The 21917-nt window shown below is 61.0% G+C and overlaps 1 protein-coding gene across 2 annotated transcripts in view; it reads right to left on the bottom strand.

The window, feature by feature from the left end:
- Positions 1-21917, bottom strand: part of JAKMIP3 (Janus kinase and microtubule interacting protein 3) — a 92934-nt gene that overhangs the window by 33791 nt on the left and 37226 nt on the right. For both annotated transcript variants that reach the window (XR_004626321.1, XM_034663457.1), the window contains exons 2-3: positions 13476-13723; positions 3248-3745 (exon numbers count right to left, since the gene is read on the bottom strand). Coding sequence is in view for 1 of the 2 variants with exons in the window: in XM_034663457.1 (XP_034519348.1) it covers positions 3248-3745; positions 13476-13610 (633 nt within the window). In the remaining variant the exon portion in view is untranslated. The remainder of the gene's footprint in view (positions 1-3247; positions 3746-13475; positions 13724-21917) is intronic.

Here is a 21917-nt window from a genome sequence, read left to right as displayed (position 1 = left end):
TGCAGGAACGTGGGCGGGGTTGGTTCTGAGGGTCTGTGTGAGCGAGGGGCGAGCTGTGTCTCGGCAGTCCTGACTTCTCCACCCCGGGCAGGAATAGCTAGGCACCCACATCTCCCTTCTTCCCTCCGTCGTGTTCCGTAGTCTTCCACGTACAGCCTTGCACGTGTCTCCTTAAACTTGTTCCTAAGCATTTCATTCTTTTCCTGCCCTTGTCAGGGGACGTTTTTCAAATTTCATTCTGGGGACACCTGGTGGCTTCGTCGGTAAAGCGTCTGCTTTCAGCTCAGGTCATGATCCCAGGGTCCTGGGATCGAGCCCCACGTCAGGCTCCCTGCCCAGCGGGGAGCCTGCTTCTCCCTCTGTCTCTGCCCCTGCTCCTGTGCTCTCACTCATGTTCTCTCTCTCAAATAAACAAATGAAATCTTTTTTAAAAATTTCGTTCTGGACTGTTTGTCACTCGTGCATGAAAATACAACCGATCTTTGCATATTGACCTTGATCCTGAAAACGTGCTAAAGTCTTAATGGTTCTGGGGGTTTTGGGGTGAATTGTCAGGGTTCTCTACAGAGTCACGCCACCCGCAAAAAAAGACAGTTTTGAATCTCCCTTTGCAACCTGATGCGTTGGCTTCATTGTTCCACCTTCTTGCCCCGACTTAAGGAGGCAGAGTGGGGACATCTCCGAGAAGCCAGGCTGGAAAGCAACCTCAGAGGCCCAGCCCCTCGCCGCCGGGCCGTCGGGAAGCAAGACAAGGACGCAGCAAGCAGTCTCTGCGCTGGGGTCCGCGTTCCCAGCGAGAAAAGCCTCCCAGCTACCTGGCGGTGGTGCGAACGAATGCTCCCGTTCCAGGGGAGACCCCCAGCTTCGGGGTGGGGGCGGAGGGGCCCAGGAACAGGGAGGGTCAGGAATCGCCAGGGTTTCAGGCGTCCTCACGGCTACGCCGGAAGTTCGAAGACAAGGCAGCACTGCCTTCAAATTCCTGATGGGAAGTTTCTCTGACGTACAAATCCCGACGCAGTTGAAGCACCGAGCGGGACAGTGGAACGACAATGTCACACGCACCAAGTCTCACAAACCTCGTCTCCACACTGTCTCCAGGACGCCATTCGAGCACGCGCTCCACCGGAAGAAATCATGTGCGAAAAGGAGGAGGATGCGGGAGGACGGCGCCCAGGACAGGGCGGGGCTCCCGGGTGGCGGGGGTCAGGCTGGTGGCCGGCGGGGGGAAGGCAGCCCCGCAGACACGGAGGACGAGGGATCCAGGAGGGGCGTCTCAGGACCAGGGGAGATGGCGACACACGGTCTCGACTGTGCTCAGGACAGAGAGGCCCCTCCTGGAAGTTCAGGGCTGAACCGGGAATAGGCACGTAGGAAGTGAAGCCGACGAAGAAACGAATTCCAGGGGAAAGGAAGTACGTACAACAAAGGTAATGCAAGCGTGGGTCGCTGTGGGTCTTCTGTGAGTAACACAGTGAATACGCATTTAAGCCGAGATACATTCCCAGCGTCCTGTGGGACCCTGTCTTATCCCCGAGTCCCCTCGGCTCTGGGCCCAGGACGCTGGCCCTGTGCTCCCACATCCCTGGCTGGCCTGAGTTGGCTGTGGCAGGGCCCTGCCCCCCGAAGCCAACCTGCTGTCCCGTGCCGTCCGTCATCCGCCCCTCCCCCGGGGCCCCCGGAGCGCCTGCCGTGGTCGCCACCCCTCAGTCTCCCCTGACACTGCCCACACCTTCCTGACTCCGCCCCTCAGTAACAGCAGCTGAGTGACCCGGTGAACACCTGGCCGGGACAGTTTAGGGGTAATCAGTGGCGGAGAGGACAAGGGCCAGGCGGCAGGGGAGGCAAAGGGGGAGCCAAAAATGAAAAATCAAGAAGTAGAAATTTGTGGGTGCCTGGGTGGCTCATCGGTGCAGTGGCTGCCTTCGTCTCGGGTCATTATTCCCGGGTCCTGGGACCGAGCCCTGCATTGGGCCCCCTGCTCAGCGGGGAACCTGCTTCTCCCTCTGCCCCTCCCCCTGCTTGTACTCAGTCTCTCTGTCTCTCTCTGTGTCAAATAAATAAAATCTTAAAAAAAAAAAAAAGGTAGAGATGTAAGCATGTTTTTGAGAATTTAGTACAAAATCTGGAAGAATCAGCTAGAAGAGCTTCCAGCAGCTGCCTCTGGGGCGTCCACACCAGGGATGGGGGCACCCCAGGGACCCACTGGTTCTGTTACAGGCACTAAGCTGGGAAGACGGGGCCACAGACAGTGAATCCAACCAAGAACAACGGGGCTGTGTGGAACTGGGCAGTGAGCACTGACGGTCCCGTCCCACCTTCCTCCAGCTGGTCACCGGCTTCCCCCCCTTTCCCGGGCAGAAGAGGGGAGGGGCTATCCTGTCGTGCAAGGAACCCCACACTTCTCACAAGTGGTCCTTGGTGGCTCAGGGAGGTGCCAACACATGGCTTAGGGCTGCGGGGGGGACACGGAACAGGGGACAGTCCGGGAAAGGAGGGGGACATCCGGTTGGGAGGGTTTGGGCCCCCATGCGCATATCGCGGCAGAGCTGTGTTCGGCTCACAAGTCTTGCATTCACCCCTGAGCCTCGGGTCTGGAGAACGGCTGCACCCCTTCTGGGGAGGACAGCATGGCGGCATGGCCTGGGGCGGTCTTTGGAAACCAGAGCCCAAGGGAGTAGGAAGAGGTGCACAGGTGCACGGCCGAGCCGGTTGGAAAGATCCCTGCACCCCATTCAGGGGATCCCAGGGGTCCTGAGTGTGACCAGCAGCAAAGCCAGCTAGTCCCCAGCCCCTGACAGGGGACACAGGGCTCTAAGGTAGAGCTCCATCTCCCCCGAATTGCTGAGGAGGGCCAGGCTCCAAGGAGAGTCGGGCAAAGCCCTCACCAGCCCTGAATACTCTCTTCAACTTTTTCGCTCTGCATCTCTGAGGACGCTGACTCTATGGGCGCCAGCCACGGACAGCGGGTGTCTGGAGCCATCCCGATGCCCCAGATGAAGGTGCCAGCCCTCGGCCATTCCTGACCAGACAAGGTGCAAGTCCCCACGGTCCAGACGGAGACGATGCCTTCCCACGGTGGCACCGACATCAGGACGGCCTCGGGGGCCCACGACCTTCACCCGTGGGCCTTCTGGTCTCACCCCTCTGGAGCCAGTGAGCTCCCGCGCCACGTGACCCCGCCCCCGCGGACCCGCCAGCAANCAGCAACCCGCCCCCCCCCCGCGCCGCGCTCCCCGGGAGCACATACCAGCCTGCGGATCTCCCGCTCGCACTCCTTCTTGATGCGGGAGATCTCCTCCTGGTGGAGGTGATACACGCTCCTGATCTCCGCGGCCTTGATCTTGTCGGCCTGGACCGCGATGGTCAGCGCCTCCTCCACCTGCTTCTTGGCCCCCTTGAGCTCCGAGATCTCCTGCTGCATTTTTATTTTCTCCGCCTCAAACCCCTTCTTGGCCTCCTCCTTCGCCTCGGACAGCAGCACGATCTTGGCCTTGTCGGGGGCGCCGTCACGCAGCGCGTGCAGCAGCGCCTGCAGCCGCTGGTTCTCGTTGTCCTTGATCTTGATGACCCTCAGCAGCTCGGCCTCGTGCTGTCGCAGCAGCGCCTCGCGCACAGCCTGCAGCTCCTTCATCTTCTCCTCGTGCAGCTTCGTCTTGAGCTCGGTCAGCAGCACGGCGTTCTTGTGCTGCTCGTGCTCGCGCACCTGCCGCAGCTCCTGGTTCTTCTCCCGCTCCACCCGGCCGACCTGGAAGACAAGAGCACCGCCGGCCCGTGGGTCGGGAGCCCACCTCCGCCTCTGCGGATGCGGGGACCGACGCGGGCAAGTTCGTGTTCCTTCCTGCAAAGCTGGGAGCTATCTTCCTTTGCAGACGTCTCCTTACGGAAACCGCATCAAGCCTCGTGGGTGGAGAGCGTGAGCACGCACGCTTAGGCGTCCGCGGGTGCTGGGGCTGGAAGCACTGGGAGCCTGGAAAGAAGATCGCAGACACGCATGTGCATACAAATCTCCTCCACTGCCTGGCCGACCAGGCCCAACTGAGCCGGGAACGCCCAACGGCCGCTCGCCAGGGAGCCCCGGGAGGAAGGTGCGGGTGCCCTCGGGCACAGGCCTCCAGCCCAGATGAGGGGCTGTCGCACTCACCTTCTGTGACGTTCTTGGCCAATGGGAGGCCACTCAGGCCCTGCACTCTCTGTGTGCACACGTGCAAAGTCTAGATTTGGGGAAACGCTCAGATTTTTGACTGAATCTCTTGTTCTCATCTAGGACGTCAACCTTGGCTCATGACCACACCAGCTGCATGTGGCAGGAAGTCGGTGCTCAGAACCTACTATGGGGCGAAGGAGTGGCTGACCCGCCTGGGTCCAGGGCTGCAGGTGGCGCTTTGCCTCCCTCCCTGCCTTCGGGCTCCGAGGAACCGTGTGTGGGGCCGGCATCCTTGATCCCCCCTTCCTCTCCCGTACCCCCCAAAGCCATCCAAGCCCCAAACCCAGCTCTAGAGCCGGCTCCCCCTGCTCCCCACTCTGGGCAGCCGTGTCTCCGACTTGCCTCCCACCATCCACTCTCCGCAGGAGGAAGGGTCTGCGTGGGCGAAGCCCCAGCCTGCCCGGTTCAGAGTGGAGGCAGAGCCAGGGGCACCTCCGTGGGCGGACAACCCCACTCTGCCATCCGGGAAGCTTCAGCCCTCCCTGCCACGGTCACTGGCATCCCAGCTAGCAACGTTGGGCCCTTTTCCCCAGGGTGATAAGCTCTGACCCTCGACCCTGGGCAGGCCCACTGCCCCCCTCCAGACTGTGGCCGGCAGCCCCCAGATGCCCAGCCCTTCCTCCGCACGCTGACCCCACCACTTTGTGCCCCTTTCTCACAGCAACCCCCCCAAAGTGCCTTATTCATCCGTCTCTCCGGGACTGTGGTGTCCACCCCCGTCAGAACAAGCATCCCGGGACACACACAGAGCGGGAGGCCATGTCCGTGGCACCCTCAGTTACTTCCCATCAGGATGCACATGTGACCTGACTCACTCCGCTGGTGCTCCCGGCTGGTGGTCCAGTGTCCAGCGGGGTCCACCCCGAGCTGCCCTCGGGACGGCGCAGATACCACAGTGCTGGCACAACGTCTGGTCACCGAGCTCTGGGTTTGAGCCTTCTAGCCCCTGACGATGGCCCAGGCACTCGCGGGGCGGAGCGAGGCTCTGCCTGGCTGTCCAGGTTCCCGCCAAAGAATGGGGCTGCTGTGAAGCCTAGTGCACCGGCACCCACTCCTTCCCATTGAAGATAGCTGCCCTTTTCTCCAGTTTAAGTTGAAGACGTGGGAAAGCAAGATTTCGATGGTGGTTCTCAGTCCTGTGCGGGGGGGGAGGGCTATGAGCAATCTGTACTCTTGAGGAGGCCACTTTCTAGCCATTTCAGCCCCCATGGTGGGGCGGGGGGGTCCCGCAGCTGGACATGGGGGAGCCAGCGGCCTCTTGGATGGGAATCAGCAGACAGAAGAGCAAGGTGGTCACAGAGCAGGCGTTTATTGGAGCAGGAGGGAGGCGGAGGGAGGATCTCAGCCCTGGGCAGGGTCTGGTTCTGACTGTGGTCTAAGCCGTTTCAGAGACAACGGCGCCCACACCTGCCGCATAGTTGCCCTTCTGTACAGTGCCTGTGACTGTCCCTGCCACACGCAGGAAGGGCCCGGTGGAAACTCAGACCCACACCAAGCCCCTGCCCTGTGCGTTCCAGGATGCCGCGGGCAGGTTGGAGCAATGGGTTCAGACGGAGCAAACGGTGGCCGTGGCCCCTTCAGAGTCTGGGTGGTCCTCCACAGCCCCCACAGTTACTGAAGAAAGACGCACAAGCAAAGTGCATGGCGCTTCCAGGAGACATTCACTGCACTTCTGAGTCAGAGGCACTGAGCGGGAAGACCAGCCCAACGGCATTCGGGGACCTCAGGGACGTCCGGCTGACGTGGCCGCACGCTGCTGGCGGCTCAGTGGCCAGGGTTCCTGACCCGTGGGGCGTGGCTGTGCGTTTCCAGACTTCGCAGGTGGGTCTCCCCTCCAGGTGACAGGCTGCCCAGGGGAAAGGCAGGTGGCCTTCTCAATTCCTTCCTTCCATTTGCCCAGTTTCAAGGGACCAGCGGGCTCCCCGTGGGCCTGGCAGGAACCCGATTACTTGTCTGATTAGGAACGTGTGGGTTTGAGCATAGCTGGCGGGGTTCGGGTCACTGCTGGTCTCATCCTCACTGAGGCTCAGAGCGTCCAGCTGTGACTAGTGAGAGCCGGCCCCGAAGCCTTCGGACGTGCCGTGACCCTGGTTGTCTCACGCTTGCTGCAGGTCAAGCGATCCGGGCCCAGCTGCTCGCCTCCTGCCCCAGACTGTTCCCCAGGCGCCCTGACTTCTGTCAGTGGGGGTGGCATTTCAGGGCCCCAGCAGGGCCCCGGGCTGCTCCGGAGGCCGGGCTGCAGGCCTCCCAGTGGACAGAGACACGGCATCTACTGTGCTGTATGCGAGATGAAATGCCTCTAATTCCCGCTAGCATTTCCAATTTCCAATACGGTTTCCAACTCAAACCCGGACTTCTGATTGACTTCCCCCGCGTAGCCCGCATGCTTCCGTCCCCACACACGGAGAATCTGGTTCTCATGGAACCCGGGTCCGACGGGGGAGAACATCTCATAACTACTCCTTTATCCACACGAGACGCGCAGTCGCTGGGAATACAGGAAACACAGGAGCTGCAGCGTTCACGCCCTTCCCACCAGTAAGGATCCCGCAGAACGGTTGTTTTCCCTGTTCCCTTCCCAGTGTGTTACGGCTGTGCCATGTCTTCGTGGTCGGCTCCCGTGGCTGTGGCAGGCCCCACCCTGCTCTTTGAGCTCTCGTTCTTTTTCATGAGGAATTCCAGGGAATCTCTTCATTTTCCCACTGCTTTGCCCTAACAAGGCCGACCAGGCCACGGAGCACAGGTGGTGGGGGGTCCTGCGGCTTCGCCACCCTCAGACTGTGTTCAGAAAGAAACTAGGTTCAGTGCTGCCAACAGTCCTCACAAAAACCGTGGAGCTGGTGACAGGGGTGGACCCTGGCATGACCCCCAAGTCCCAGCCCCTCCCCCAGAGGAGAGGGCACCAGGACGGCCGGACCCCCCCCCCACCCAGCCAGCCATCCAAGTGGCTCAGAACTGCTCTGGACACACAGGGCCCACGGTGATGGGCACTACGACCAGACCACAGCCCCACGGGGATGGCCCAGGCCTGGCCCGTGACCCACACAGGCCTGGCAGACAGCAGGTGCTCATAGGATGGGGTGGCCACCATCTGCAGTCCTGACCGACGTCGAAAAGAGGGACCAAGAAGCTGGAACGGTGGAGAGGTGCCCGGCCAGGACGCCAGGAGACGGGTCTCCCTCCAACCCGCTCCCGAGCGGAATGGAGACGTACCCGGAGTCTTACCAGCTGTTGCATGAGGGAGCGTCGGCATCTGACTCGTGGTGTGTGTTAGCAGCTAAGATCGTGTTATTGATTTAAATGGCAGAGAAAAGGCGCGTCTGTAATAAGCCCTCGCAGTGCAGCCTTGGGCCCTGCAGGTGGGGTCGTGCGTTCAGACCGCGGCAGCGCCGGGCAGGCCCGATGCGCCGACTACGCGGCCACGAGTCCTGCGTGTCATCTCACCAGGGGCCTGGGCACTCCGTTCCGCACCCGCGTATGGTTGGAAGCGGCCATAATCCTTTATGGGGCCACAACACGTTTATAGCTCTCAAATACTGGTTCACAAATTTGCTCAGCAGTCTATGGAATTTCAAATTACATGGGCAAACCGCGCCGCTGGGACCCAGCTGCCCTGCTCGTGGGCACCTTTGGTCATGCTAATTTTCTACTGGAAATGACCTTTCCTCTAATTCGGGGTCACCCTCAGAGACGGGCTATTGAGGACGAGGTCGTGTGCGTGAGGCCCCGCAGCAGAGCAGGGCATGCACGCTCGCCCGCCTGTCCTCTCCCCGGCTGGGGCGCTGATCCATGCCAACAGCGGCACCGTCCCACCTTCCTGACTGATGGATGGGAAGGCCTTGCTTTGAAGAGTTGAATGCATGTCACTTATCTTACATGCGAGCTGCGCGTGGCCAGTTTCTGGAACACTGTCTTGGTCGTCGTTCTTTCAAGGTGTTGGCTCTAAGAAGGCACTTTTTTCTCTGGCTCATTACTTTGCTCGCTGTGGTTCCTTCCTGCCCCGTTTTTATTTGCAAAGTCCCAAGAGGCCGTATTTCCAGTGAGATTTCTGTCTGTGTCTCACCTAACCAGGAGGAAGAGCCCGCAGGCGCCCCCGGAGCCCCTCGCGAGCTATGGTGGGGACTCGGTATTTCTGGGCCTGGAGGAGTGGAAGATTCTTTCCCATGGGAGGTCTGGAAACAACTGGGATTTGGGGATAACTCCCCGTTATCAACTCCCACACCTTCCGTGGCTGTCACGCAGACGCCACCACTCCCCTCGGACCGGCCGAGGCTGCCCACACTGCAGTCCCGCCCCAGCCCGCCTCCTTCCCTGCTTGGCCTCGTCACAAAGAGGCAGAACGCTTGGTATTTCTAGCCCCCCCCCACCTCACCGGGTTTTGAAAGACTGCAACCTTCACGTTTTCTAGTACGAACTGCAGTGAGAACTACACCGACCTCGTGACCAGGACACCGCACAGTCTGAAAGCAATTGTCAGTAAGCTCACAGTCCCCTAGTGGGTCCTGATCTGCGTTAGGACCCCCTCCGCTCTCCCAGCGTCCTGGTCCAGACCATACATTATTGGGCTCCCTCCCTGCCCCCGCCTGCACGGCCCTCCATGGCCTGACCTCGGGGCCACCTTTCCTGCCGCTGCAACAGGGGAGCCCTGTCCAAAAGGAGCCACCCACAGACCACCTTCTTTCGGTCATTCTGGTCTCTGTCCAGGGTCACCTCTTCCGAGAGGCCCTCCTTGTTTGCACCACTGCCAACATGACTGCTTGCCTGGCTTTACCTCGCCCAGACACCTGGTTCCCGTTCCTCGGTGTCTCCCTCCACCGGGACACAGCCTGGGGGCAAACAGGCACCCAGTGTTTCCCGAGTGACAGTCTGTGGCCTGGGAAGGGGGAAGCCCCTTTCCGGTTAAAGCAGGAGCCGCTTCCTAATAGGTGTAAGGCTTCCTGTCCATTCCTCCCACCTGGCCCCAGGGGTGCCCATGAGCGGGACCCCGTGAGTGCAGGCTGTGGGGGCTTCTCTATGCCGGGACTGGAGCCGAAGCCTTGGTATCCTGGTGGAAACACGGGGCCTTAGGCCCCATGCTCGTTTTACCTCACTGTCTATGTTCATGCTTCCGGCACCGCGCTCTGCTTAAGAAATGCTGAGTTCATTTCTACGCAGCTCCTGCGAGGCCTTCCGTGTGAGCTCCTCTCCCTGCGGAGCTGGCTCCCTCTTTCTGGAAGCTTCTTCACCAGAGATGGCCCCGCCGCACTCTCCCGACAGAAAGCGGGCAGCAGGGGAGTCCTGTGTTTATTTACAGCATTTCCTTCTTCACTGTCAAGTCTCCATTCGCTCAATTACCCCTCCGTGATAAACTAACCATCGGCCCCAGATCCACAGCCCAAAGCTCGCGGCAGCTACGTTTACTGGCGTCTTTCCGTGCTTTGCCGGGGCCTCGTCTACCCCGGCACCTGCAGTCTGCAAAATGAGATGTTACTGCTCCAGAGGTCCGCTGGGAATTCCTGGTGAAGGGTGGGCGCTGTGAACCAGCGGGGTACGAGCCCCCTCGGCCTCCGTCAGACTCCTGCCACCCAGCCAGGTTTGCGGGTGGGGACGGGCCCTGCTGACTGTCCCCGGACTTCCGCCGTGAAGTCCAGAACCAGGCCCTCCTCCTTGCGTGATCCAGAAAATCTGGAATATGCCAAAAACCAGACAGAAATCTCCAATCCCACGGCCTGGGTCTGGTCCCACGGTTTTGTCCCGCGGTCGCAACAGTGACATTAACTGTGGCACGTGCCAAGATTTCAGGACTGATAAGGACAAAGCTGTTGACAGTCATGATTACTGGATCGTCTTTCCCATCCCCCACATCACCATGACTGAGGCACGCGCTGTGCGGCAACACTGGCCGCATTTTCGTGGTGAGGGCTGTTGCGCTGAGCTGCGTGGACAGAGGGCTGCCGAAGCCTTGGCAGGAGACACCCGCTCATCATCCGAGGGGAGTTTCATTTATGACCTGGCTGCTGGGGGAGACGGGCAAGCACAGGCAGGATCTGGAAAGGGGCCCGGGTGGATGTGGGGACGGAAATGTGAACCCGGGGGGCGCCTGGGTGGCGTAGACAGTGAAGCGTTCGACTCTTGGTTTCAGCTCAGGTCATCACATCAGGATGGTGAGATCAAGTCCCACGTAGGGCTCCGCACTCAGCGGGGAGTCTGCTTGTCTCTCCCTCTCCCACTGCTCCTCCCCCTGCACGCTCTCTCTCTCTCTAAAATAATTAAATAAATCTTAAAAGAAAGAAAGAAAGGAAACATGAACCCCACTGGCGTGCTGGGGACCCCTGAGCAGCTCCCTGAGCTGAGCCCACATTGGAGCCCGCTCCCCCTCACGCCCGTTCCAGGAGGCCAGCGCCACGTTCTCAGTCCTGCAAGGACGCTGGGCCCAGGGAGGTCCAGGCCTTTCGGTGGGTATGGGTGAAGCTGGGCTTGGACCAGCCCCACGCGGGAGGAGACAGGAAGGACAGTGTGTCTGTGAGGGTCTAGAACTTTTATATTTGGATCCCAAAAGACAATGATACGTGTTAGTTCTGGGTGGTGGGGACCCACCTGTCCGACATATTACCATCTACAGACACACACGAACGTGCTTAAAAAAAAACAAAACTTGAGTGTTTTAATGATGCTTGGCGGGAAGGTGCAGGTCTGGCTTGGAAGTGGCAGTGGGAGCCCGGAGGTGGGGGAGGGCGAGGCTCGGGCTCAGAGAATGTCCCTGGGTCTCGGTGGCCAGGGCGCCCTCGGCTGCTCCTTCCCACCTTCCGGACTGGCAACAGGGGCTGGACGGTGAGAAGATGATGAGGAATCATTACCCTCTCTGCCACCTGGAAGTCTCTTGAATGTAAGAAATCGAGCACTCCGAGCCTGTCACCTCCCTCGTGTGGCCCGTGGGGCTCTGTTCCCAGCACCCCCACATTGCAGCACAGCCCAGACCCACAGGGGAGACGGGCAACTCCTGGCGGCTGAGGCTGCGGGAAGGCCGTTCCAAGCCGTGAGGCCCAAAGCCGCTGGCTTCATAGCAGGACCTCCCGGCACCCTGGGAAGGGCTCCCACAGGTCAAAGTGAGTCCCACAGGCCAGGGTGAGTCCCGCAGGCCAAGGTGAGGCTAGCGGCCCCATTTCTAACAAGAGTCACAGGAAACCCATGAGCAGCAGGTCTGGAAACAGGGGACTCACCGCGTGCAGAGATAAGATTGCAGCTGTCTTCTCAGCCACGGCGACTGGGATGTCTGGGGGAGCGCCTTGCTCTGGTGTGATCCCTGCACACACACGTGTGCTCTGACCCAGCAGTTCCACCTGGAAGAGCGTCCTGGCACGTGGCCTCAGATGTGCACACAAGCATGCTCATGGCCGGGCCACCGTGTCGGCCTAATGTTGGAAACACCCTGGATGCCACGGGCAGGAGGAACGTGGGCACGTCCGCATGGGAGGAGCGCCAGGCCCACTCCAGTGCTGCACGCGGAGCGACCCAAGCGCCAGTGTGCAGGTAAGGAGACCAGAGCACCTGGTGTGTGGCCTGCTGTCATCTGGACGGCAAGGACCCGAACACAAACCCTCCAGAGCGGGGACTCGGGCCTTCTCTCTCGTTCCTTCTGAATTTTGTACCAAGAGGACGATCTTTCCAAAACATAAAAAAGAACAGGGCCTGGGCTGCAGGATCTCCGCCAGCCCCGGGGTCTTTGGCCGGCAGCGAGAGGGCGCGAGCTCCAACCCCGACCGCTGGGCGATGATGGCATGCCAGGAGTCCACCCCCGCCCGGCACCCCCACCCCTGGGCCGTTGCAGGACAGGTGGGCTTCGCTTAAAGTGCACGTGAAGGAGTACAATGCCGCCATAATGGGCAGGGTCTGCAGACGTGGCCAAGTACCACACTCCGATGTCCACGTGTCGTGCTGCTGAGCGATGGACGGACAACACTCTCTCAAAGCACCTTATCCCAGGCCCGACCCACGAGCACGGTCTGAGGCTCGGCCTGCAGCTGCAGCCGTGGTGTGGGACGACCTCGAGGACGACGCGGCATGTGGGGGGACCCTCCGTCCTGGGCCTCGGGACGTTTGCACCTTCACCCCAGGCTCCCCCTAGGCCACGTGTCTGGGCTTCTTGGTGCCGGCCTGCTGACTTAGTGACCGCCTGACCCACAGCAAGTGCTGGTATTGAAGCTCCCTGACTCCCTGGTCCCAACCGTGGCCCCGTGGCTCCGACGGTCCTGTGGGCCCACAGAAGAGGCCTGGCCACGGGAGAGGCCAGATGGTCACTGTGACAGCAGCCTATGCTGTCCGAGCTGCAGGCCCATCCCTGGGGCCCCTCGAGCTGTTCCTCCCCAGCACCAACGGTCCTGGTTCTGTCCTCTTTCTACAGAGCAGGGAGAGGGTAGGTGACCAGCATGGACCACAGGCTCAGCCAGCAGGTGGCGAGTAAATGGGCGGGCATGGCTGTGTCCTAGCACCACGGTACTGACGGACGCTGCATCTGGATTTCACGTGATTATCACGAGTCAGGGACTGTGACTTACGTACTCATGTACCCCTCTTATGATTTAACCGGGGTGGGTCACGCGGTGGTGAGAAACCTGGCCCCAAACAACCCGATTCCCCTCCCCCACCGCCTCCCAGAAGAGCTCTGCACTGGGCAGGACCCCTCCAGACCCACCCGCTTCCACATTCCCAGGAGGCCTCCAGTGGGGGGTGCGAGGGCAGAGGTTCTGACAGAGGGAGAGGACAGCGGGCCAGTGGAACGCCCCTACCCGGGCCTGGCCTGGCGCAGAGCAGGCTGTCCCGTGACCAGCCCTCACACTCCTTCCAGAGGCCTCAGCACAAGCCCCGCCTCCCCCGCAGGTCTCAAGGGCCCCAAGTGCTGGCCGTCTGGGTGGGGCTGTCTCAGGCCTGCCCATGGGGGTCTGGGCCCTGAGTGTCTGCAAACCCGTGGGCCCGCCCCAGAGTTTCTAACGGCACCTGGAAGCACTAAGCCCAGCCTGTTTCCTTTATCCATGCAGAGGTCATTCCACTGTCACCCGTTCAGGGGACATTTCCCAGGATGGCGCCACTGGCCAAGGTCCCTGTGGTGGCCCCGGCACTGAACCAGGATAGTCCCCATCTCACAGCCCCCCACCCCCACTGCCCTCTTCCCAGAGCTCTCTGTCCTCCCCAGCTGCCCTGAGAGCCCCCTCAGACCCCGGGACCAGCTGGGGAGACCCCAGGGCCCAGGAAGGTGTGGAGAAGTGGGGAGGGGGCAGCAGCGTGGGGGGCCCACCTTGCTCTTCTCCTGCTGCAGCTCGATCTGGATGTCGGTGAGCTTGGCCCGCAGCTCCTCGTTGGCAGCCTGCAGAGCAGCGAGGAGTTCCGCCTTGTCCCCCTTGCCTCTGCTGCCCGTGCCTTTCTTGGACATGGTGAGGGCGGCCCGAGGGGGGCCTGGGCTGGGCCACGCGTCTGGGCTGGGCTGTCCACAGCAAGCTCGGGCAGGTAGCGCTCACTGCGGCTCCGCTATGTTTTCTCGCTCACCTGGAGGGAAAGCACACCTGTGAGCAGACCGGCCTCCCGCTCCCTGGGCAGAAGCTTGGGCTGCAGTGGCCGGGTGGGGCAAGGCTGGCGTCCTGCACCCTAAGGACGCCGTCCAGACCTCACGCCCGGCCCCAGTCCCAGACCACAGAGGCCCTCTCTGCCCTCCGTACGACACCTGTGATGGGTCCCCCCGTAGAGTAGGTCCCCGTGCCCGGCACATAAGGAGTGCTTTGGAGGTGGTCTTTCTGCCCCTTTGAAATAAGAAGTCGAGGACCCAACTTCAATGCCCAATTTCATACCTGGGTGTGTGGCCCCAGTGGCAATGGTGGGTGTGAACCAGGTGCTTCTTGGAAAGTGGTGTGGAGGCCAGGACCCCCAAGCCCCTCCAGGGGACCCAAGATGTTCACTCGGGGAGGACGTGCACACTCACCCTGAGCCAACTTATGGGGGGAACGTGCAGCCTCAACCACCACACGGGCAGGGACCTTGCCCCTGGCCGGCCCAGCCATCGCCCAGCACCACGCTGGGACTTCCCTCTGCCTCCCCAGGCCTGGGGTGCAGTCCCTTTCTCACACGTGCCTGCACCAAGTGTGGGAAGCAGGCCAGTCGACAACTGTGTAGACAGCGTGGGCCTGGATTCAGCAGCAGGGGCGGGGCTTGGGTCTGCTCTACACTCATGACTTGGGAAACCCCGCGCCTCAGTTCCCTCACCGGCACAAAGGGGGGACAAGGACATGGCTTCCTTCCTGCACTTTGGACACCAGGACAGTGACCCGAGCCACAGAGGTGCCCGGTGCCCCCCACCTGCCCCAGCTGACAGGCCAGGAAGGTGCCTCCAGAAGGTGGGGTATCAGGTCAAAGTTCGGCCTGGGCGCAGGCCGGGACGCTGTCACTTCTAAGGATGCACTCTCCAAGTGAGTGCCCGCGTCCTTCCTCCTCCCCAAGGCCTCAACTTAGGGAATCAGGACAGAGCCCCAGATGGGGGTGCACAGGGAAGGCCTGGGCGGGCGGCACACAAGTGAGCGGGGGCTCCTAGGAAGAGCGCTCACGGTTGGCCTGGGGTGCAGAGCCAGAAGGGCGACGCGTCCAAGGAGGGACCGTGACGCTGGACGGGGAGGCGAGGACGTTTGGCTGTATCCCAGCAGTGGCTCGGCCTCAGAAGGGATTCCCGCAGCCCCTCAGTCCCTCTGCCCGAGCCTGCGTGGCTGACCCACGGCTCCCTTCCTGCTCACAGCCCCCTGCCCGGGAGATGAAGGGCACATTCGATGCAGGCGAGGGGCTGAGTTCTAGGCTCTTCATTCCAGTTACATTTTCTGAGTCAACCCCGGGACCGTTTTGTAGATTTTCCAGTTCTGCATAAAAGCGGCTTCCACCCGCGTGCAACGACGTTTCCCACTTCCCCTCGAGTCTTCACAGGTGGCGCCGAGAGGCCCACGGTCCTGTTCCTGCCAGCAAAGCCACGCAGCCGTGGCCGGTGAGGGCTGGCCGCCGCCACGGGCCGTCACAGTGCTTCTCATCAGCCGCAGGACTCCCTCGCGCCTGGGCGATGTTTGAGTACCGAGCACGTGCAGAAAGGGAGCCTGAAACGTGGCCGATGAGAGCGCTACCTTCCACCGGCTTTGCTCGTGGAAACGGAAGCAGCGGCTTTGGAAGAAGAGCCACGTCAGCGGTCCTGGCGGCTGTGACCTGCCACGGGAGCTGCTGCGTCCTCATCGGCGGGGCAGCCTCTGCTACTGCGTTTGTGCGTGGGGTCAGGTGACGCGCAGCGGCGGGTTTCCATTTGGGCGAGGGAAAGTGTAGAAAGTTAAAAGTCTTGTCCAAACCGGAGAAAAAGCCCGCAGTTCCTTCCTCGGTCATCAAAAGCTCTTGGGGGTGGGGGTGCCTGGGTGGCTCTGTTGGTTGAGCGTCTGACTCTCAGATTCGGCTCAGGTCATGATCACCGGGTTGTGGGGTCATGGGATCGAGCCCCAAGTCGGGCTCCTCTCTCCTTCTTGGGGAGTTTCTCTCTCCGTCGACCCCCCCCCACTCTCATGCATGTGCTCTCTCAAATAAGTAATTTTTTTTAAAAAGCTCGTGGGGGGAAGGGCGCCTCCGCGGCAGGAGGGAGCCCAGGCCATGGTCTGCTGGCGGGTTATGTCCAGGCTGACTGCTCGCTGCTCGTGGGAGCCCCTTGAAAGGGCAGGTGGTCCTGCATGCAGGCTGTTCCGCACGGCACAGGCTAGGCCACCGTTTTGGCCCCGTGGGCAGAGACTTGAAGGTTCCGGGGAAAAGACAGACAGACGTAGCTTTCTGGACATAAGCAAAGTCATCTCAGGACCCCGGCCATCCCGTGGAAGCAGAGAAGGACAAACAGCCACGTGAGGCAGGAGAGAACCTAGTCACGTGAGGGACAGTGGATCAGGGGCGAGACCCCCTGGGCTGGTTCCCAAGGGAAGACGGACCCTGGAGCCGTGAGCTCGGCAGGATCCAAACCCCTCTGAGCCCTCAGATGTTGGACCGACCCGAGCCAGAGCATGGAGGTGCCGACCCCGGCCGGCCTCGTGACCTGACCTGTACTCGGTCACCTTCAGATGCCCTCTGCCCCGACTCCACACTGAGTCCCGTCGGCGCGAGGCCCTCGGTGCCTGTGCGCCCCCTTGGCTTCCACCCTCCCCAGTGCTGTCGTTGGGGGAGACGCGGCTTTGGGAAGGCTCCTGGGGTTCTCCTTCCTCGTTGCTGGTAAAACCCTTCCTTTTCCCGTTCTCTGGCTTGGTTGTGTCTCTCGGCTCGACACCCCCAGAGGGACCCCAGTCTCGGGTGACAGCCTCGTCCTCCTGCCTCCCCTGGTCAAGGCCCTCCCTCTCCCTGCTGCCTTGCCAGATTCCAGTGAACTCCCAATCTCCTGGACATTTGCTGCGTTCCACCCCAACCACACAACTATTACTGACTCAGTGTTTTCTGTAGATGGTTTCATAGTTTTTATGTATTTTTTAAAGATTTTATTTATATATTTGGGAGAGATGGGGGAGAAGGAGCAGGGGCAGAGGAAGAAGTAGAAATGGACTCCCTGCAGAGTGAGGAGGTCAATGTGGGGCTTAATCCCAGGACCCTAAGACCACGACCTGAAACGACGGCAGCTGCCCAACCAACCGAGCCCCCCAGGCACCCCTCTTTTTTACAGATTTTAAAATGAAACTCCGCAGGCCTTTCCCGGACAGACAGCCAGCATCAGAGGTGTCTAAAGAGGGAGCGAACTGTGGGGCAGATGGAGGGAGACACCCTTGTGGGGGTTCCAGACAAACACCTGCTCCACAGCCCCGAGCCTGCTGGGCCCCCGGGCTGGACGGCGGCACAGGGGCCCCTCCCCGACACCCTGCGCCCCCCGAGCTCTCCGCCTGGCCGCCCCCTCTGCCCGTCTGGAACACGCGCCCACAAGGCTCAACACAGACACCGTGGGCTCCGGCCTGGGCTCAGCACTCCTGCCCCTCCACCCACCATGATCCCTGGGAGCTGAGCTGCCTCCACCTTGGTTCTGGGGTTCTGGACACCCTGCACTGAGAACTTTACACGCAGTAAGGGGTCTTGAGCCCTCCCTGACATCTCCCCAAAGTCAGAGCGAATATTTTTCTCCAACACCAATTTGGGGGCAAATATGATAAACATACTGACTTTATGTTTATGGAAATGAATGGGAACCAAATAACTTCCCTGGAGTCCCCTGACCGCACACACCCCAGCCGGGATTCCTGGCGGCTTCCTCCAGGAGCCCCTGATGGGATTACCGACCCTGGGGAAGGAAAGGGGATTTTCACACCTTACCCTGTATCCTGTTTGTGCTAATGACATCCACATTAAGCCTTCAGAGATGAGAGTTCGGCAGAATGAAGCATCTCGCCTCCCAGGCTCGGCCGCCTGGATTGGGGACAGGCTCGCGCAGGTGACAAAGGCTGCACCCAGCGAGCCCTGGGGTCTCCTGGTCCGCGTTCTGCACGCCCCATGCCTTTCCCTCCATGCCCACACCCAGCGAAGCACCAGTGTCCAGGTCACAGATCCCACATCTTCCCTGTCACCCTGTGAGACGGAAGAGGAGGCCGGAGGGAGACACAGAGGCCTTGGGGCGGCCTTTGCTGGCTGCGCTGGCCTGACCGCTCACCCCTGCTGGGAGGAACCAGCAGCCGCTGGAAGCAGGGGCTGGGGGTGGACGGTGGGGTCAGAGCAGGTCACCCCAGGGTGCTGCACCAGCCCCGCCAGCCACCAGGTCACAGGCGGGCCCACAGCCAATATGCTTGAACCTCAGAGCGAGCAACCTGAGCGACCTGCTCAGGATGCCGGCTTCCCATCGTGGAGCTCAGTCACCACGTCTGGCATCCGTGGGCTGGTGGGACGGGGGGGCGCTGAGGGACCCACCTGCCACAGGCCAGCAGGGGCAGAGTCCACGCAACAACGCTGGGCATGTCAAACATTTGCTGGCGTGAATTAGCCCCCAGTAAGCGTCCCGAACCTACTTGGGAGACGCAGGGGTGTGGGAGAAAGTCACAAGGTCAGGTTCACGCCTCAGGCTCCGCACAGACCATGCTGATTCGCCCCCTGCCACATCTGTCACACTTTGTCGGGAAGTCATTAAATGATCAGATTAATAGCTTAGTCTGCCCCCCTTTGCTTCCGGGTCTCTGAGGGGTAATAAATAGAGGAGCTCGCTCTGCTCTCTCCGAGTATGTGCTCTTACGTTCAGAAGGTTTAGAAAGGGAGACAAGCTCTATGCACTGCCCGCCAATCGCCCCGGGAGGCAGGAAACCTCCGGGCCACTGACCAGCTATCGAGGAAGCCATGGGGTCAGCGCCGCCCCCGCCGGGCCCCTGCCGGCCTCCAGGACTTCTCCAACGTGGAGTGCGTGGCTCGCGCTCTCACCGCACGGTGGGGAGAAGGACCCAGGCTCGGTGAAAACCTCCCGCGTGCAAACAGCTCCGGGCAAGGCCCTCACGCACTTGGCCAGCAGCCTGGGTCATGAGGGGACTTCGACCTTCTAAAGCTGGTAGTGTCTGACACGGGTTCTTTCCTGGTCAAACACTTTATCTACAAAGAAGAAAGGATGGATCTGATGCTTCTAATCCGTATCATTTCCATGGAAATCCGAGGTGCGGGCGGCGAGGGGCGAGGAGACAGGCAGTGGGGGGAGGGTCAGAGACACTCTGCTGAACCCCCCGGGGACCCCCTGTTGGCAGTTGGACAAAGGCCGCGTGTACAGGCTCCGCGGGCAGCGGACCAGACTTCGCAGTCGGACAGATGTGGGGTGTCAGGGGGGCACTTGGCCCCGGGGGCAAGTGTCTCAGGGTCCCCCCTCTCCAGGCTGGGCCCTGGGAGTGAGGCTGGCAGAGGTGTGGGGGGGCAGACCAGGTGTGGGCCCTGGGGTAACCCTTGTGACACACAGCTCTCCCATTAAAGGTCACTTTCCCCAGAAAACATGAAGACACCCAGAGAGGAACACCAGCTGGCCGTGCACGGCTGGACGTACATGTGGGTCCAAGAGTCTGATTCACACCTGGACTCCTCCAGGCAGGAGTCGTGCTGCGGGGCGGGCAGGAGAGCGTCTGGAGGGGGTGGGGAGCAGGGACAGGCCTCGGGAGGTGGGGAGCAGCACGTGGGGTTGGGTGCCCGGTGCTGGGCGGTGGTGAAGAAGCCCGGGGTGTCCCTACACCCAGCGGACCCACTGTGAGCACTGACCCTGGGGCAGCCCCGAACCACAGCAGAGACTCAAGCACGCTGGGCTCTTTCCCACAGCTGACCACGAGGTGGCCACAGGACAGACGGAGGGCCCACGGGAGGGCTGACGGGGCCAAGAGTCTGAGGCCTCAGCTCGACTCGGAAGTGCGTTTTCTAGAAGCCAGAGGCAGAGGTCGAGAGTCCAAGTGCGCCTCGTGATGTCACAGTGTGGGAGCGTCCCTGACAGCTGAGGGCAGGAGGAGATGCCGTGCCTCCGGGACGGGACCCCGGAGCACCAGAGTAGCCGCCTTCCTGCGCCCTGAGCCACCGCCGCCGAGGCCAGCGGCACTCATAGGGAGCGACTGGGACAGGCTGGGAGGTGCCCCACGAAGCGGGGAGGGGCGGCTCCGTCCCACAGGGACACCCGGTGCTCCCACAGCTGGCCGTGCATCTCCGAGAAGTGACTCGGTGTCGGCCACACAAAGTCTGCCCTGATTCCAGCACACCGCGTGTTATCTGTAAACCTGATGGTGAGTCATGGCCCCTAGTCCACACAACGGATCCAACACGTTCCCTTCCTATGGAAAGGGGATTCTATGGTTCACGGCCAGAGTGCGAGTCAAACTCCAGCCTTGACGGGCCTTGACTTCTCAGTAAACTTTTTGGTGTGAATCCCTGTAAATTCGCACGCAGCTGTGTGAGCTGATGCAGGGACGGTCCACGTGTCTCCATGCCGCTTCCCCCGAGGGCTACATCCCGAGAGACTGCAGTGCAGAACTGCCCCAGGACGCAGACCCCATCCCCCCAGGACCCCTCGTGCACCCTGTAAACCCTCCTTGGCCCCTGGCAACTGTGAATCTGCCCCTTTTCTGCATTTTGTCATTCCGGGAATGTTATAGAAATGAAATCATCAGTACGTGACCTTCCGGGATTGGCTCTCTCCTTCAGTGTAATTCTGGGGGTCCATCCAGGTCGTGTGCCCCGGTAGCTCACCACTGCAGGGCGTGCGGGCTGTTGGCGGGCTCGGCCGTCACCCCAGGGCTGCTATCAGCGCATGTGCTCAGATGTTAGATGACCATAGTGGTCCCTCCTCTGACGGGACGCCCACGGTGCGGCACCCGGCGTGCTCGTACTTGGGCGGGTGTCGTTATACGAGACACCGCGAGCCGCTTTCCGGAGCGGCTGCCCCACGGACGCGCCAGCAGCAGTGAGCGTGCGGCCTCGGTGGTTCTCACCTGCTCTCCCTGACCGTTAGCGACCGACTTCCTTTCACGCTCGCTTCCCACGTACACATCCTCTCCGGTAGGATGGCGTGGCCAGGCTCCTCGGTCCCCCGTTGGCCAGACAGGGCAGGCTCCTCGTGCCGCCCTTTCTGCCTGAATCTGCTGGCTTCCTCAGCCCCAGCGAAGACCCAGGGACCGCACGGCTGAGTCTTCCCGCGTCCTGAGGCCCCCAGTTGGCCTTCCTCGCCTTCCTCTTATGTTTGCTTTAGATCCGATATCCAGAGTGTTTTCTTGTACTGAACGGAGGACTGGGGCAAAGTACGTTCACCCTGTCTCCCTGGAGGCGGAAGTTTCTCCATCAAAGGAAAGATCTTGCACTCTTACCTACCGTTATGTAAGGACGATGATCCTCGCAATCACTACGATAGAGATGGCTGCAGTTTAAACCACAAGTGTGATTTAAAATTTGCCAGCTTGCTTCCCAGGGCAGAGGACAGACATTATGTTAAATGACCGTAGTCACCAACCGCCTGTTTGAGGAAAGGGTCCTCACCGCCAGTACTGGAGGGAGCGGCCGTCCCAGCAAAGACACCTTTTGTAGAAACCACTTTCTTCAGTCCCGGGAGGAAGGCTTAGGTCACACGAGCGCCAAGAAGTCTCTTTCGAGATATAAAACACGGCAGCGATCATGACTCTGGATGGCAGTGCAAGTGTTCTAGAAATAACGGGATCAAAACAAAACCACAGTTGTGCTTCTGATGAGCCAGTCACCTGACTGACCACCATGTAAAGTGGACACACATGAACACAGGTTTCCAGCACAGGAAAGAATCTCAGGATCACCAACCAAAACGCAAGCTCTTCAGGTGAGGAAGCCAGGGTCCAGAGGGAGGGCCTCCCCCAAGAACACAGCACTGCTCCCTGACAGAGGCCCAGGTCTGCTGTCCCCATGAAAGATGGCGCCACACGGATCCCCTCGCTGCAGACAGCCCAAGCTTGCGACACTCAGGCATCGGGGAGCGGACTCAAATGCATGGCCTCAGGAGCGGGCCAGTCTAGGCTGCCCGAAAGCTCTCTGCCTCTGTGTAAGGACCACCTCTTTCCAAACGACTCAGCCGGGGCCCAGGACCAAGGAGGGGCGCCCGGGTGGCTCAGCGGGTTGAGCGTCAAACTCTTGGTTCCAGCTCAGGTTGTGATCTCAGGGTCTCAGGGCCGTGAGATCGAGCCCCGTGATGGCTCCGAGCTCAGCAGGGAGTCTGCATCTCTCCTCCCTCTGCACCCCCCATTCGTGC

This window comes from Ailuropoda melanoleuca, chromosome 6 (assembly GCF_002007445.2).
Source record: "Ailuropoda melanoleuca isolate Jingjing chromosome 6, ASM200744v2, whole genome shotgun sequence".
NCBI lineage: Eukaryota > Metazoa > Chordata > Mammalia > Carnivora > Ursidae > Ailuropoda > Ailuropoda melanoleuca.
The sequence above is the reverse complement of the archived record's forward strand: the minus strand, read 5'-3'. Positions and strand labels throughout refer to the sequence as shown.